The 15,618-nt window shown below is 48.3% G+C and overlaps 2 protein-coding genes across 14 annotated transcripts in view; one reads left to right on the top strand and one right to left on the bottom strand.

Moving 5' to 3' along the window:
- The window catches only part of LOC309643282 (uncharacterized protein), a 437,652-nt gene that overhangs the window by 117,769 nt on the left and 304,265 nt on the right, over positions 1-15,618 (top strand). The window lies entirely within an intron of this gene.
- Positions 1-15,618, bottom strand: part of LPIN1 (lipin 1) — a 219,891-nt gene that overhangs the window by 84,088 nt on the left and 120,185 nt on the right. For 6 of the 13 annotated variants that reach the window (XM_082425893.1, XM_082425888.1, XM_082425894.1 and 3 more), the window contains 4 exons: positions 14,088-14,202; positions 12,750-12,853; positions 9,503-9,661; positions 5,183-5,369 (listed from right to left, as the gene is read on the bottom strand). In XM_082425893.1, coding sequence (XP_082282019.1) covers positions 5,198-5,369; positions 9,503-9,661; positions 12,750-12,853; positions 14,088-14,202 — 550 coding nt within the window. In that variant the 3' untranslated portion in view covers positions 5,183-5,197. Of the gene's footprint in view, positions 1-5,182; positions 5,370-6,971; positions 9,662-12,749; positions 12,854-14,087; positions 14,203-15,618 lie in introns of those variants that run through there. The other 7 variants (XM_082425896.1, XM_082425900.1, XM_082425889.1 and 4 more) reach the window with 3 other exon arrangements.

Raw genomic sequence — 15,618 nt, forward strand, 5'->3', positions numbered from 1 at the left:
AGCAGGCATAACGATGCTCTCCCACTTCACAGATGAGGAAACTCACGCCCAGGGAGGATGCTGGTGCCCGTAAGGAAAGACCGCAAGACCGACTCGGGCTGCAAATCAACCTTCCTGGACGTACACGAGGTGCCAGGCACTGCGATCATTGCTTCGGAAAAGAAATATAAGAGCGTGTCCTTCTATGGGGCTCAGAGTTGAAGTGGGATGACACAGGGAAATGGAGACTTCCCTGTTCCTGGCCCGGCTCAGTCTTGCTCAGCAAGTCAGGATGAACTGAATGGCTCCAGAGCGTTTCACAGAGACCGTAGGAAGGTGAGGCTTACACCAGCCTTGAGAGATGCTTGAGGCGCGCCCGGGGGTGGGGGGGGGGAGGGCGGGGACCAAGCCAGTGAGCTCAGGAATGTGCAAGCACTCCGTAAACTGGAAAGAGATGCTCAGAGGGGCACTACTGTAAATGCGGCCTATCGGCACGCCAGCTGAGAAGTGGCCTTAGAGGACTTGTTCCAATGAACATACTGTCAAAGAAGATAATCAATAAACACTCTATAATAAGAATAAAAAAGCGTTTTGGGCTTCCCGGGTGGTGCAGTGGTTGAGAATCTGCCTGCCAATGCAGGGGACATGGGTTCGAGCCCTGGTCTGGGAAGATCCCACATGCCGCGGAGCAGCTAAGCCCGTGAGCCACAACTACTGAGCCTGCGCGTCTGGAGCCTGTGCTCCGCAACAACAGAGGCCGCGATAGTGAGAGGCCCGTGCACCGCGATGAAGAGTGGCCCCCGCTTGCCACAACTAGAGAAAACCCTCGCACAGAAACGAAGACCCAACACAGCCAAAAAAAAAAAAAAAAAAAAAAAAAAGCGTTTTATTTGAGCCACACTGAGGACTATAGCCCAGAAGCCACCTTCCCAGATTACTCTGAGCAAGTGCTCCAGAGAAGCATGGATCCCAGCACAGTTTTATATCTTATCAGAACAAAGAACATGAAGTAAGTCAGGGATATATTTCTTCAACCTTAAAACAAACAAACAAACAGACCAGCACGTGCACATCGAGTCAGTATGGCCTTGGCACCTGGGAAGGGAGTTCTATCATCAAAGAAGTCCCAGCATTGGTGTCCCAGGAACGGAGGCATTTAATCTTTATTTTAAAAATGGACATTCTTTAGTTCTGGTCATTGTGCCCTTTTCGCTAATCATTAAAGCAGATGTACAATGTACGCTTGGTAGGCCACAAAGAAAGCTGTTCTAATTAGCATAAAATTCGAGTTATCTCATGTATAAGCCAGAATGACTTCCCCGGAACTCAATATGTGAACATTTCTTTTATCAATATGAACAGGCATATCAACTATACCGAAACAAACGGCCTCAGAAAAGCCATGTTTTATCCACAGGCATGGGTGAGACCCTCCCACAGACATGCAGGACATGCTCAGTTTTAATGTCTGCCCTTTTCATAAGCTCACGTTTTCATACATTGTACATCAACAGCCCTAAATTATTTCTTGTACCTGAATTTCAATTTTTGTACTTTAGCTGATGATTTTACACTGTTGTAAAAGGATGCTCGTTGCCAGGTACTGCAGTTCTGCTGAGAGAAAAAGCCAGGTCTTCTCTGAGGCCCAAGTCAACCTCATTGTCCTCACCACCCCACCCCACCCGCCCCGTCCTCGTCCCCGTCCCCAGAGGATGTCAAGGGTATCTCAGGAACCCAGGTCTGGAGCGTTCTCATCAGTTGCGTATTGCAGGGGTGAGGAGCTGAGAGCTCAGGTGAGATAGATGCCACCCAAGGTCCCATTCATCTCCAGGTGTCAAGGTTAGATCCCTCCCCCATCTTTTCTCCAGGTGCCGTGTGAACTGGAACAGACCTTGAGGATCTGGGGGCTGCTCAGCTCCCCTGCCCCAGTTCCTGCAACAGGAAGTGCTCATGGGCAGGAGACGTGCCAGGCCTGGTTCCCCATTCCCTGGGAAAGCCATCCCAGGGTCCCCCCAAATTCACACAAAGGTTCTTACTTGACCACTCGCCAACTTTCTCTCAAAGCAAGCAAAACCATCCTTAGAAGTTTCAAAATCGCTTTGGTTCCCTGGAAACAGAATTGCCCACCTGCCTCCCTTAATGCATGCAGATGTGCATTTAGCCCATCAGACCCTCCGCATCGTTGGAGGGAAGGTCTCCGCCCTGTGGGAGGGGCTGCCAAGCAGGCCTCCTCCTCGCTGTTCCCTCTGGTGGGTGGGGGGGCTGAGCTTCTGTCGCACGATGCGGGTGCAGGCCGGCTGGGCCCAAAAGCGGCAGGCATGCTCCCTTCTCCACGGAGCCAAAGACGGGAGGAATTTTCTAGTTTAGGGGGGGTGAAAAGAGATATTTAAACGCTCCAATGAAACTTCAGGCAACTTCCATAACTTCTGTCATTTGGGGGAAAAAGCTGACCTGTGAGTGCCCATTTTCGTCACTTGTGCTCCATCAACCAGAATCCTGAGGAGAGAAGGGCGATGGGCACCCCAGACCCAGCCTCCAAGTGTGCTGATGCATTAAGTACCGAATGATGTCACACGACGTCCAAACGACAGTTTTATGGCACTTCAAACAGATTAGGACAATGGGATCTCGGTAGTGCGAGCCCTGGCTAAATACCAAAGTCCCCATTTCCAAGTCGGTGCCACGCTCATCCCATCAGACAATTTACTGAGGGGACCCCCATCCTGCTGGAAGAATCTGCAACCGCTCATTAGCCGTCAGTGTTGCTGGAAATGGGAAATAAGGACTTTTTCATTACTGTATTTTGCAGAAGTCAGTGTTAATAATGATTTAAATGATGACCCACCATGCTCAGAAATCAAAAGAATCAAGCTGACAAATGAAACATAAAACACGGATACTTCTGTTATAAACCCAAATCCAGCATCATCTCGCTAGCCTTAACACATCATTTTCTACCACATAACATTCAGGTTAATTTGAATTTCATTGGTGCTTTAGTTTTATCTGCTCTTAATTTTAAATGCATTTTGGTTTTATTATTGTATAAGGGCTCTTGCTTTCTGTTTACGCGTACTTAAATACAACTATATAAAAATAATTTAGTTCAACACCGCAACATTTTGAAGATCACTGTATTGTTTGAATTGGAGGAAAGATGCTACGTAGCATTTTTCCACTTAACACACACTCTCCAGTCCTAAGAGGTTCACCTATTCGGGTACCGTAAACTTATTTCTGCGGAAGGTCCAGATGAAAACAATTTTACTGCATAAGAAATTATTTCCATTGTCATCCTTTGTGTGCTGCATGAAAACAAGAACACGAACTTTTGTCCAGAACCAAATCTCCCTCAATAAAACAGAGGTTAACCGCCTCACTCAGTCAACAGGCACTGTTTATTTTTAGGATATCCCTGAAATATGAATCAAAAAGACAAAAGAATAAAAGCGAAACTATCAGGCCACTCTGGAAGGAAAAATATAAAGTTCCCAAATGAATGTGTTCCTTGAAAATATAAACCATTTCTTCTTAGCTTGGCTCTGTCATGCATCTCGGAAAAGGATGTTTTTACAATCAGAGCAGAAATATGACTGGCGCTCCTACATTTACATTTCTTTGTTGCAAAATGAATGTAACTTGTTCGGATTCCAGCAGCGGAGAAAGCAGCAGAAGTCGTGGTTACTTTCCAAAGTGAAACCTAAAACCACCATCTCCGGTTCACAAAAGGCAGAATGAGTCACCGGAAGAGGCTACTTGCTTGCAAAACTCATTAAAAGCAATGCAAGGCTGAATGGACTTCCTGCACCAGTGAAAAGATCGCTGGCAACAGGACAGCAACTCAAGGCTCCAACAATCTGGGGGAGGAAGGGAGCCGTCAGAAATCCGGGCCGAGCCCAGGTCTGCTGGTTCACACGCACTCCAATCTCCTCCCAGCCGGGACCAGCGGACAGAGATGCCCAGGAAGGTGGTTCAGGCTGGCAGCTGTGCCTCCAAGGCTCAGGACACCCTGGAGTCGGTCGAGGCGCTGTATTGGGTTTCCAGGGGCCCCCATCCTTCCGCAGCTCCTTTCTGTGGCCCTGACCAGGCCAAAGCTAGGTGTCAGCTGCTATAATGCAGAAGCAGCTCCCTGGGGAACAGGATCTGGCCTCAGGTGTGTCCTCTGGAACTTGAGCGTGCATCAGAATCCTGGGGAGGATTTATTAGCACTGACTGTGGGCCCCACACCCAGGGTTTGATTCAGGAGGCCCAGGGAAGAGCCCAGGAACGTGCATTTCTAGCAAGCTCTGATGCTGGCGCTACAGGCCCTGAGACTATATACTTTTGAGAACCACAAATCTAAATGGGTCTTAGACCTGAATGACAAGCAGCCACAAACTGCTCCCTCCTCGAGGCCGGTTAATGATGTCTGACCAGGGGCCATGCCAACTGAAGGCACTCTGGTACCCGAATGGTCCCGCATGTTACTCCTTTCTCTCCCCATAAGCTCACAACACACCTGGCTGGCCTCCAAGGCAAGCACTGCAGGGAGGGGCCTTTGTCAAGCCAGGACAATGCGTTTAAAGGCTGAACTGCCAACCAAAACAGACTGCGCCCCCCGGTGGCCATCTGGGGGCCGATGACTTCCAGGGCCAGCTTCTGTCTGCTCAAGTTCTGGTTTCCTGCAGACACCACGACCTATCGCAGTGGTGGTGACACCCACCTCCACCTTCCACTGCAGCAGGAGTTGAAAAAGGGGTCAGAAACAGGAAGGCGACTCTAGTGAAGTTTTTTTTGGTTGGTTTGGGTTTTTTTTAATTTTTTAAAAAATTATTTTATTTATTTAATTTTTGGCTGCGTTGGGTCTTCGTTGCTGTGTGCTGGCTTTCTCTAGTCGCAGCGAGCAGGGCAGTGCCCGGGTTTCTCATTGCGGTGGCTTCTCTTGTTGCGGAGCACGGGCTCTAGGAGCACGGGCTTCAGCAGTTGTGGCTCATGGGCTCAGTAGTTGTGGCTCGTGGGCTCTAGAGCACAGTCTCAGTAGTTATGGCACACGGGTTCAGTAGCTGTGGCTCACGGGCTCTAGAGCACAGGCTCAGTAGTTGTGGCGCACGGGCTTAGTTGCTCCGCGGCATGTGGGATCTTCCCGGACCAGGGCTCGAACCCGTGTCCCCTGCATTAGCAGGCAGACTCTTAACCACTGCACCACCAGGGAAGCCCTCTAGTGGAGCTTTTAACCACCTTATCTTTGCTTAGCGCAGAGACAGGATGCCCTGCCACCCCCCGCCACTGCAGACACGTAGAAGCAGGGCACGGTGCTTTGTACAGACACTTTCAAGGGGAGGCAGATGAGTAGGAAATGATGGGTGATGTGACAAAGCTCCCTGGAAGAGCTGGTTAGGACGACACTCCTGCTGGAACAAGGAAGTCAGATTCCAGAGTTTCATTTTTTAAAATGGGGCCTGTGTAACTTTCCTCCACTCCTGTTCTCCTGTCCCAGGAGTGTACCAGGGCTGCCTGCGTTACCTTTCATAGGAAAGGTCACTCTGAGGTCCAAAGCCGGCGGTCACAGACCCATCGGCAATGTTCCTTGAGGTCTGATGACGTCACTGGCAAATCTGGTGGGGTGTATCAGGGTTTGAAAACAAGGATAGGAAGTATTTTGAATATTCAGGTGATTACAGCTGAGACACTGGGGAAATGCAAGCTACCGAACTGGTTTCCCCAGCACACGTGTGAGGGCTGCCTGCACAACCGAATGGAAACAGCATAGCCTACTGGCTCCACGGCGAGAAAGTGGTGATGGGCGAGCAGGTGGGGATCGCCGGGCCCAAGACTGCAGTTTATACTGATTTTTGCTTTCCAGATAAAAGCACCTACAACTTGAAATCAGGGTTGGAATAAATCTGTGATGTTCAGCTAAATGAGAGTTTTGTTTTGTTTTTAAGATACAGAGGCATGAAGAGATGAACTGTTTGGATCTGGGCTTCAGGAGGAGCTCAGCCTGGTACCCTGTGGAGACATCTTTGAAGCATTTAGGGACCAATATTCTTACATTTATTCCCGAAACACTCAGGCTGACGCACACAGGTAAATCAATAGGATGTCTCAGCCATGTCGACAATGCACAAAATCAATAGGAGTTATGATGGCTTTCAAGTGATCTGGGTGAACTCGCCAAGGGTTTTGACTGACTTGTTCAAAATGCGAGACAAATCGGGTACACCACAGAAAGTGTCCAAAAAATGAGGACAGTGGACATGAAGTAAGGGAACCTGTACTGTCTCTTTTATTTTACGTATGTTATAGTGTTTGGGATCTTAAAAAACTTGCTGGCTGGGAAAGACGGGCTGGCTATTTTGTAGAGATAGCAAAGGGCCCAGCTGAAGCATGCCTGTGATATGCAAACTAGCTGATCCAGAGCCAGGCCTCCTGTCTGGCCTGTGCACCCCCAGGAGGCACTAGCCCTCTGCCTTCATCAGCCCAGGGCAAAGGCATCAGGCAACCAAGGGCCACCCCTATAGCTCAGAGGCCACTGAAATGATTCACACTAGGCAGTCCTAAGCTGTTCACCTTGCCCTGCCTTTCCTGCAGAAGTCCCAGCAAAGGCCGTGGCCTCAGCTCCCCCCCTCACTTGTCTTTTGCCTCCTGACCACCCTGGTGCTTCCCCACGTGGCCCTGCTGGCGAGCTGGCTCCCATTCTGAGAACCTGCAAGCATAATAAGCTTGGTTTTCCTGAGCCTCTCCTGTGTTTTCTCTTGTGGCTGCACCTGATTGACATCCCATTCAAGAACAGGGAACGGAGCCCACCTGTGTAAGAGCCACGTGTCAAACACCGATCATAGTCCAGGTCCTGGGAGGCACCTCAGGTACAGCGTTTAACTGAACCCTCCCTGCTCCAGTCACTCCCAACAAGGTGGGACGAGCCCAGGGGGGCAGCCCTCTCCTCTCCTCTCTGTCTTCACCCCTCCTTCCCCGCCAAGTGCATGCAGAGGGTCAGTATTTCACCGAAGGCATCAGAAGAGACAGGCTCTTTTATTCCAAATATTGAATGAACAGTTCACAGCGTTAAGGGTTTCGTTTTTTTGTTTTTTGAGTAGAAAATAACATGCTTGATATCACACAGTAGGAGATCAGCATCTTAATAACTTACCAAAAACTATTTAAAATTCACACACCTGATTTTCAGGGAAGTCTTTCATTCGTCTCATTTGTTACAATACATCCTAGCTTTGCATCCAGCACAGTGCAATGAAGTATTACAGTGATTTTTTTATCATTGTACCAGCATATACAAATACAGATCAAGCGTTGTAAATAAAATATATTTAAAGTGGTGATCCAAACCTAAAATGGAAAAGGGACTCCTCTTTGAAGATGTCATCATTTTCTCCAATGTACCAGGGACATATATTTTTCTTCATCACGTGTGATGAATGTTTGATGACTTGTCGCGATGGAGGGATTCGTTTCCATAGGGCAACTCCGAAATGCGTGGTCCAAATAGAGCATCCTAGCACGTGGCTTTGGGGTCACTGAGTTACGGTTGTGTGAGCACAGATAAAACCAGCTGGCACAGGCGTGAGTGCTGTCCAGGCACGAATCCCATTTTCCGAAGCCACGAGGCAGGTGTGACTGTCACTGCCTCTCCAGGGCTCACACTCTGAACCTGACCCAGACCCGAGTGCGACTTTCTGGAAGGCGTGCTCTGTTTCAGAGGGCAGTGGCGTGGAAGCTTAGCGTGCATCAAAATTGGGGGTCCAAAGTTGCATGCTCTTGCGAGGGAGAACTACAGCTGGTCGTCTTGATGAAGGGCGCCCGCTCCGAGGGACAGGCCACCCGGTCTCACAGCCAGATTCCTCCCAGTGCAAGGGAGAAACTGTGCCGGCCTCTGCAGGCCCGTGAGCTTCTACGTAGTTCACAGCAGTTGAAGTTCACCCCAAAATACCCTCGTGACAGAAAGAATGAATGTAGCCTCTGAAGGTCACTAATGGCTAGCCCAGGTTAAGGCAGGACTATTTTAAATCATTTTTAATGCCTCCAAAAGGGCATCTGCACATGCGGCGTGTGCTGCTCTGCGAATCTGCGACCAGCTACGCACGGGTGTTTGCGTTTCTCCGCGTGGCCACGCGAACTGCTCGGGAAAGGCGTCCGCTGCCAGCAGAGCCCACCGGCGACAGGGAAGGCAAAGCCTCTGGGTTTTCTTTCACAGAAAGAGTAAAACTGCATTCAACTGTTTCACTGTTTGCCTCCATGACTCTAACCGTGCGATTTAAATAGGAGAGCATTTCAACCACTGGAGTAAAACGCTCTTTAAAAAAATAAGAGCTCGAAAAGTGAAATCTTTTACCAAAACAATTCTTTCACTTTTCAAATTATTCTCCTCTCCACAGGCCAATTTAACAAACAAGTAAAAGAATCATCTTCTACCGGCTTGACGAATGTCACTCAAATGACTACTTATCCACTTGCCCTTAAATCTGAGTGGGAAAAGCTAAGGGAAATAAAAAGTATGACTCATAAATTCCAAAAGAAGGTCAGTGTTGTGAGAATTACAGAATAAGGCTCTTTGGATGGTCTAACACGTATATCTTTTTAATGTATTACTGACAGTTATAATAGAAAGAACATGGCTAAAATGCTTATAACAGTAACCCAATCAGAGTAAGGTAATAAATAATACTATCTATAAAGAATATAATTTAACTTCTTCAAACTATTTTCTTAAAACCAACCAGTTTCTGTTGAGAGCTCCCAAAAGAAACTGACATCATCACCGCTTGGCATGAGCTCTGTGCGAGCCCACATTTTCAGCAGCGCATTGCTGGACAGGTTGCTGGCAGAGTGTCGAACTGATTCGAAATACTGCCTTAGTAATATTTCCTATAATCTGAACTTAAGGCATCGCAGAGTTACAGGGAGCTGGACAAAGCACATTCTAAATAAAATGTCTGCCACGGGTGCGTTAAGGCACAAACATTCCAGCCTTGTGCCACAAAAATGGGGGAAAATATGCCAGTTATATAGGTTAGCTTTAACCAGAGGAATTAAAAACATCAGACCAGTTGGCAAATACCACAAGGGCACATCCGCAAGGTCAAGGCCCAGAACGGTGGGGTTTGGAGTCCCTTCCGAGACCTCAGATTCAGGTCACGGGACCCTGCACAGCCCTCCACGTGGCACAAATGTGTCCCCCACTCTCCCAGAAGTCGTGCACACCTGGCGCCCCTCCTTGGATCCCGTCATCCCAGGGACCCCCCGGGTTCACAGCCCATCTTGCACACTAGCCACTCCCAGCCTGCAGCAGGCTGGGGAGGGCAGCGCTGCCACGGGCTTGAAGCCTCAACCGGGCATGGCCTCCCGACCAGGGACGCACCCGACGTCCCGTCTAGGACGTACACATCACTTAGAAATGTCAGCCCCGGCCAGGGGGACCGGGAGAGAAATGCTCCTCTGCTCTTAAGCAAATGACTGCAGGTTCCCAAACCTATCTTTTAATGGGGGCGCCCGATCTTCACAGGCTGTCACGAGGTGGCCCAGAACGTACTATGCTGATGCAGAATGAACGTCCTGGTTTTCAAAGGGTGGCGGCGGTTCTCTCCAAAAGGTGAAGTTACTGAACGTATCTGAGCAGGGAAAGTCGGAAGAATGGCTCCTTTTCAGCAAGGGGAAAACGTGGTCGACCACCTCGCAGAGTCTCACATATCTGGGAGGAAAACGGACAACGTCACCGCCTGTGAGGGACACTCGGCCACGCGGGACAGCGGCACGTACCCCACAGCGGTGCCCAGGAGTCAGAAGGGCATGTGCTTAACACGAGGGAGGCTGTTCTAGAATAATCCCTCACTCATTAACGGGAAACCAGAGAGTCTGCCAAGGAGGGGAGTCGGAGACGGCCTCATGGGCGAGGCGGGTGTGACCTGACTTGACTCGAAGGAACAGAAGCAAGAGAGCATGACAGACACAACCGCCCGCCTTGGGGACAGTGGAGACAAGAATCACAGAGAAGGCACATCTTCGGAGCAACACCCAGAGGCTGCCTCACTGTGCAATGAAAGGGCACTGGGCCCTGGGGTTAGGAGACTCCGACCTGACCTTCAGCTCTGCCATTTATGGGCTGTGCCACCTCCGACAAGTGGCTTCATCTCTCTAAGGCACGATTTCCTCAACCGTAAAGGGAGAAAATGAAAACTGTGCACAGCGTTCATGTGAGAATTAAATCAGATAACGTACGCCACGGTAAGATGATGTGAGCCGATGTTCCATAAATTTATTCAACAATAAATCATGAACACTGCAACATAATTCGCCCTGGCTAATCGTTAGCCTCAGGAAAAAAAGCCATAGTTGGCATGAGGGTCAAGAGACCTGGGATCTACTCCCGCCTTACTGCTGTGGACCCCTGGGCAGGTGTCTTGCCCTCTCTGGGCCTCAGGTCCTTATGAATATGGACTTGGACCTGATCAGTGTTTCTCAACGCTCCCTGCAAGACTCTCTCGCTCTGTTTTCTGTGTATTCCCCCAAGAAGATGTTGCATATTAGTTTCTGTGGCCTAGAACTACAAAAAGAAAGCTGCTGTGCTGAATATGCATTCTCAGACCTCCGGGCACCTCCAGCCAGAAACTGCGACAAGCCCAGGCCTCCCCGCAAATCCTCAGAGTCCTCCCTGACAGCCACAGGTCCCTCTCCAGCTCTAACTGGCTAAGAACCAAAAAGCGCTTTTGAAATCCAAACTCAAGGAATTAGCATGTTCTGAGGCATGAAATAACTTTTAAATAAGGATGTATGTGTGTGTATTTAATAAAGGACCTCCAAAGAGCTTATGAGAAACATTGTGCTTGCACAAAATGGGGAAAAGCGCTCTAAATAAGCAAGAATCATCTTTCCTAGGGATTAAAACAAAATTTTAAAATACCCCCTGGCTTGGAGACCTGTCTGTTTGAGTTTTGTGGCTCTGGAAGGTGGCCCCTCCCTGCAGGGGGCAGTTCAGGGCTCGTCATCAGGGTCCGGGGGCGCCAGATCCGAACCCGCTCCATCTGTGTCCCTCTCGGACCAACCCTCCGCGCGCGGGGCTCCTTCAGAGCAGGCAGAGCTCACGCACTGCTGGCCACGAACGCCAAGAAAGAAAGCACTGAAGCCCCCCATCGGCATGGGCCCCTGACTTCTCCGAGACAATGTCCTGGCTTCCAAGGGGCAAGCACCCACTTGGCTTTGAAATGGTGGTACCGAGTTTGGTGCCAGAGAAAATTGTGCGCTTAAACTGGGGCAGGAGAGTCTCTCCCACAGGGAGAATCACATCTCCCGGTCTAGGGGGAAGACGACACCATTCCTTGGCGATAAATAAAGTTTCCTCCCCGAAGGCGTGGGCAAAGCGAGCATTTTCACCCCATTTCCTCCCCGAAGGCATGGGCAAAGCGAGCATTTTCACCCCAGCGTCTCAGCGAATGGGATAACCTCAGGGGCCTCCTGGGCAGACCTTCGTAGATGCTGGCATCCCCCTGTCAACACCCCTTATGACAAGACTTGCCACTGGGCTGCTGCCTGGGCAGAAACCGTTGCCATTTCAGGGCCGTGTGCCATCAGCTGAGAATTCTTTTGACCCTAAATGGAAATCCGCTCTCTCCTCGAGACGGAGGAAACACTTTGACGTGGGGAACGACGGAGAAGAGGGAACTGAGACGTTATCAGGGCGGCCACTCAGAACTCAAGACAGGGAGAACCCGTAAGGAAAGGGGTGTGGAAGAAAGAGTCCCTACTGCCGTTCTGCCCATCAGGCAGCACCGCACGGCCTCCCCTTGTGAAGGATGGAGGCGGGTCCTGGCCTGGCTATGGGGGAGGGAGGCCTGGGGGGCAGACCCCAGGGCACCCTCTAGCCTGGAACTGTCCTGTTTAAGCTGGATTAGACTCCAACGGGTAAAAGGATCCTCTTGAAAGTGAAAATCTGCCCTAGGGGAACCTAGATCTCTATCAAACAAAAAAACCAATCCCTGGGAAGCCGCTAGACCCGAACTCCCCCAGTCCAACTCCTCCACATGAGGAGGGCCCCAGCAGGCCCTCTGGGGTCGCTCGGGCCAGAGGCCGTTTTCCAGGTCTGCAGGAATCAGGCCAACAGGGGTATGGCCTCTGAAATGGACAAGGCAGGACGACGCCTGTCTGCCCGACATCACCCAGTGGGCAAAGCTGAGGAAGCACTCTCCACTCTAAGAAGTCAGGGACCCAAAGCAAGACATATCCAAGTCAAGGGAGATTCCCGGCCAGCCAGGAGGCCTCACTGCCAACAGTAACCCAGTTCGGCCCACGGCCTCGGGGAGAATGCGCTTCGGCCAAAAAGACGAGAAGAATTCTTACCATCACACAGCCATGCTTCGGGTGAGAATATTATTACAGGTCAGTATTTGAAGGGCTACATAGGTTCCTCCTCTTTAAATATAACTTCTTATGATATTTTAATCTGGCTATATTTCTAATTCGCATTCTAGGCTTTCAAAACGAATTTGGCAAATGTAAGCCAGTAGTTTTCAAATTCATGCCATTCCACTCTGCGGCAGCATCTAACCACTCGTTTAAGTTTTCGACCCGGTGGGGATCCGATTTAATGCAGGCTGTCCAAAAGTTAGGTTCTGGACAAAATCCGAGACGTTAACATATGTTTTCCTTGTAGGAATTAAAGATTAAAATATAGGCACCGAGGGATTAAAAAGGTATATACTGTTGACTGTGAAACACCACTCCAAGGTCAAGACGATGCCAACAGTCACGACACGGCGATCACAGCGAGGGTGCACGATACTCACGAGGAGATGTTGGTCTTCGCGTGCTCCTGCACCAGCTCTCCTTTGGGGTTGACAGTGAATATCCTGTTCAGAGACACTCCCACCTGCTTGTACGAGTACACATCCTGTATTTGGTAAAGGGTTAATTAGAAGGAAAGAGTTCATTGTAAATACAAATACTTCAGATTTGATACAAATACAGGCAGACCGCAGAGTTACTGCGGGTTCGGTTCCAGACACCACGACAAAGCAAATAAAGCCAATCATACGAATGTTTCGGTCTGCCGGTGTATATAAAAGTTATGTTTACACTACACTGTACTCTATTAAGTATGCAACAGCTTTATGTCTAGAAAAGGTGCATACAAAAAACACTTTATTGCTGAAAATGCTGACCCACATCTGAGTCTTCAGCGAGTCCTAGCAGTCACATCAAAGATCACTGATCCCAGATCACCGTAACGTATAAAATCATGAAAAAGCTTGAAATATTGCGAGAATTACCAAAATGTGACACAGAGACAGGAAGTGAGCAAATGCTGTTGGAAGAATGGTGCCGACAGACTTGCTCAATGCCACAAACTTTCAATTTGTAAAAAAAAAAAAACAATATTTGAAGAGCGTAACAAATCGAAGCGCAATAAAACGAGGTCTGCCTGTGTTATAGAAGTTTCATTAAACTCGAAGAATACCTCCAAGTAGTGTAGAGAAAGAATGTCTCTGGATGTGAAACTAGTAAGTCAGTTGTCCTCTCTGGGCCTCAGTTCACTCCTCTATTCAAGAACTGAGTTAAAAAGTAAACCACCTACTACATCCCCTGCAATTCTAACATTCTTTAAGGTTATTCTGTGACCCATTTTCTTAGGCATGAGTTTCAAAAGCAGGAGAATTTTCTGACTGGGAAGTAAGTACCCAACTACATTCTCCAGAATGCTGACCTTTCTAGCAAATTTGGGAAGTACGCACAAAATCTCAAAGTATTACTTTTACCATAGGAAATAACACTCTTAAAACTTGAGACATTGAATTCACCTTTGTGCTTTGTGGTTCCATTCCGGTAGAAAGGGTCTAATCCTATTTAACGTTCTTGTTTTACTAATTTAGCAGGCAATTTGGAATTTAAAGTTTCTAGTTTCAAACTTCAAACTGAAACCCACAAGCCCACCTTCAAAGAAAACTAGACGCCACGAAATAATGACGATCTCCTTGCCTTTAGATGCAGGCAAGCGGCTCTTTAGCAGTTATTTCTAGTAGGAGGAGAATCTGGCTTCACATGGGAGTCTAGGCCGGCCTTTCAGATGACAGCTATCTGAACAGACGGTAATTTCAAGAACTCGTATATACCCGACTACTACTTACAGCTGGTCGGTTTCCAAAAGCAGCATAAAAGGGTTCTGTATTTGGAAAAAACAAGTTTCTGATGTCTGTCAAACACTGGACTTTAAACTTCTCTGGCTTCTTTTCGATCACTTCTCTGTTAAAACAAATAAATAATGGGTCAGCACGAGACCGTCAGCTTCATTAGCATCAAACTACTTTTAACTGTCAAAGGTGCTGGGATACTAAGAGCGCTTTCGTATCTTCAGAAGTTAAATATGCGTTAAGTCGGTTAAGCCATCCCAGAGAAGCACTAGACAGAAAGTGAATCCGTACTTTCAAGTCCTCCCACAAGGAAAACATCCCAGACAAGTGATTTCAACAAAGATCTCCACCAGTCATCCAAGGAACAAAGAATTCCAGGGCACAGAGGAAGAGAAAACCTCTCCAGACTCTCTTCCCGAGGCCAGCCAGCATGACCTCAAAAACTAAACCGAAAGAGGTAGTAAAGTATGGGGAAAGTGTGGGCCAATCTCACTCGGGAATGCCAGTGCAAAAATTCTAAATAAGTTGAAAACTTCATTGCAATATATTAGCAAAGACCTAAATAAATGAAGAAATATACCATACAATTGAATTGGAATACTCAATATTATAATGAGATATTAATTCTCCATTGGTCTACAGATTCACTGTCATTTCAATTAAACTCTCACCAGGTTGTTGTCTGCATGTTTTTATGGAATGTGACTCAAATCGCTACACAGACGAACGAAGGCCAGAAACGGAGGCACACATTTATGGGCCTTCAATTTATGACCACGATGACAAGTCAAAGCAGAGGAGAAGGGCACTCTTTTCAGCAAATGGTGCTGAGACAACTGAAAATCCATACAGGAAAAAAAGAAAAAGAAAATAGACCCCTAGCGCACTCTATATACAAAAATCAGTTCCTGGTGAATTACAGACCGCAACGTGAAAGGCAACACCTCTAGGTAAAATATAGGACACTTTCCTCACACCCACAGTCAGGGAAGGCTTTGTCAACACACAGAAAGTACAAAACTACAGGGGAAATGATCTGTTCAACTAAAGGAAACTCAGATTTATGTTCATCAAAAGCCATAAACTGGGGAAAGATATTTGTAGCGCTCATAACAAAGGCTACGTGTGCACAATCTATAACACTCTTACAAATCAAAAGGAAAATAAGGGGAAAGACGTGAACAGGCACTTCACAGAAGATGAAGCCCACATGGCCAATAAACACGTGAAAAGAGACATTTCTCACCCACCAGAGTAGCAAAAATGTAAACGGCTGACAATGTGTAGGTAAGAAAGTAAAGCCGATGGAAGGAACACTTCGCACTGTTTGCTTCTGGTGTACGAACTGGTTCAACTACTTTGGACAACAGTTTGCAACGGCCGAAGAAAACCAAATATGTGCACGCTCTGTGGCCCAGCAATCCTGCTCCTGGGGGTGTACCCTGGGGCAACACTGCACAGGTGCCCCCAGAGGACACACACAAGTGGCACTGCTCCTAAGAGCAGAAAACCGGAAGTGGCTCAAGCA

This window comes from Balaenoptera physalus, assembly GCF_965194825.1.
Source record: "Balaenoptera physalus genome assembly, chromosome: 15".
NCBI classification, from domain to species: Eukaryota; Metazoa; Chordata; class Mammalia; order Artiodactyla; family Balaenopteridae; genus Balaenoptera; species Balaenoptera physalus.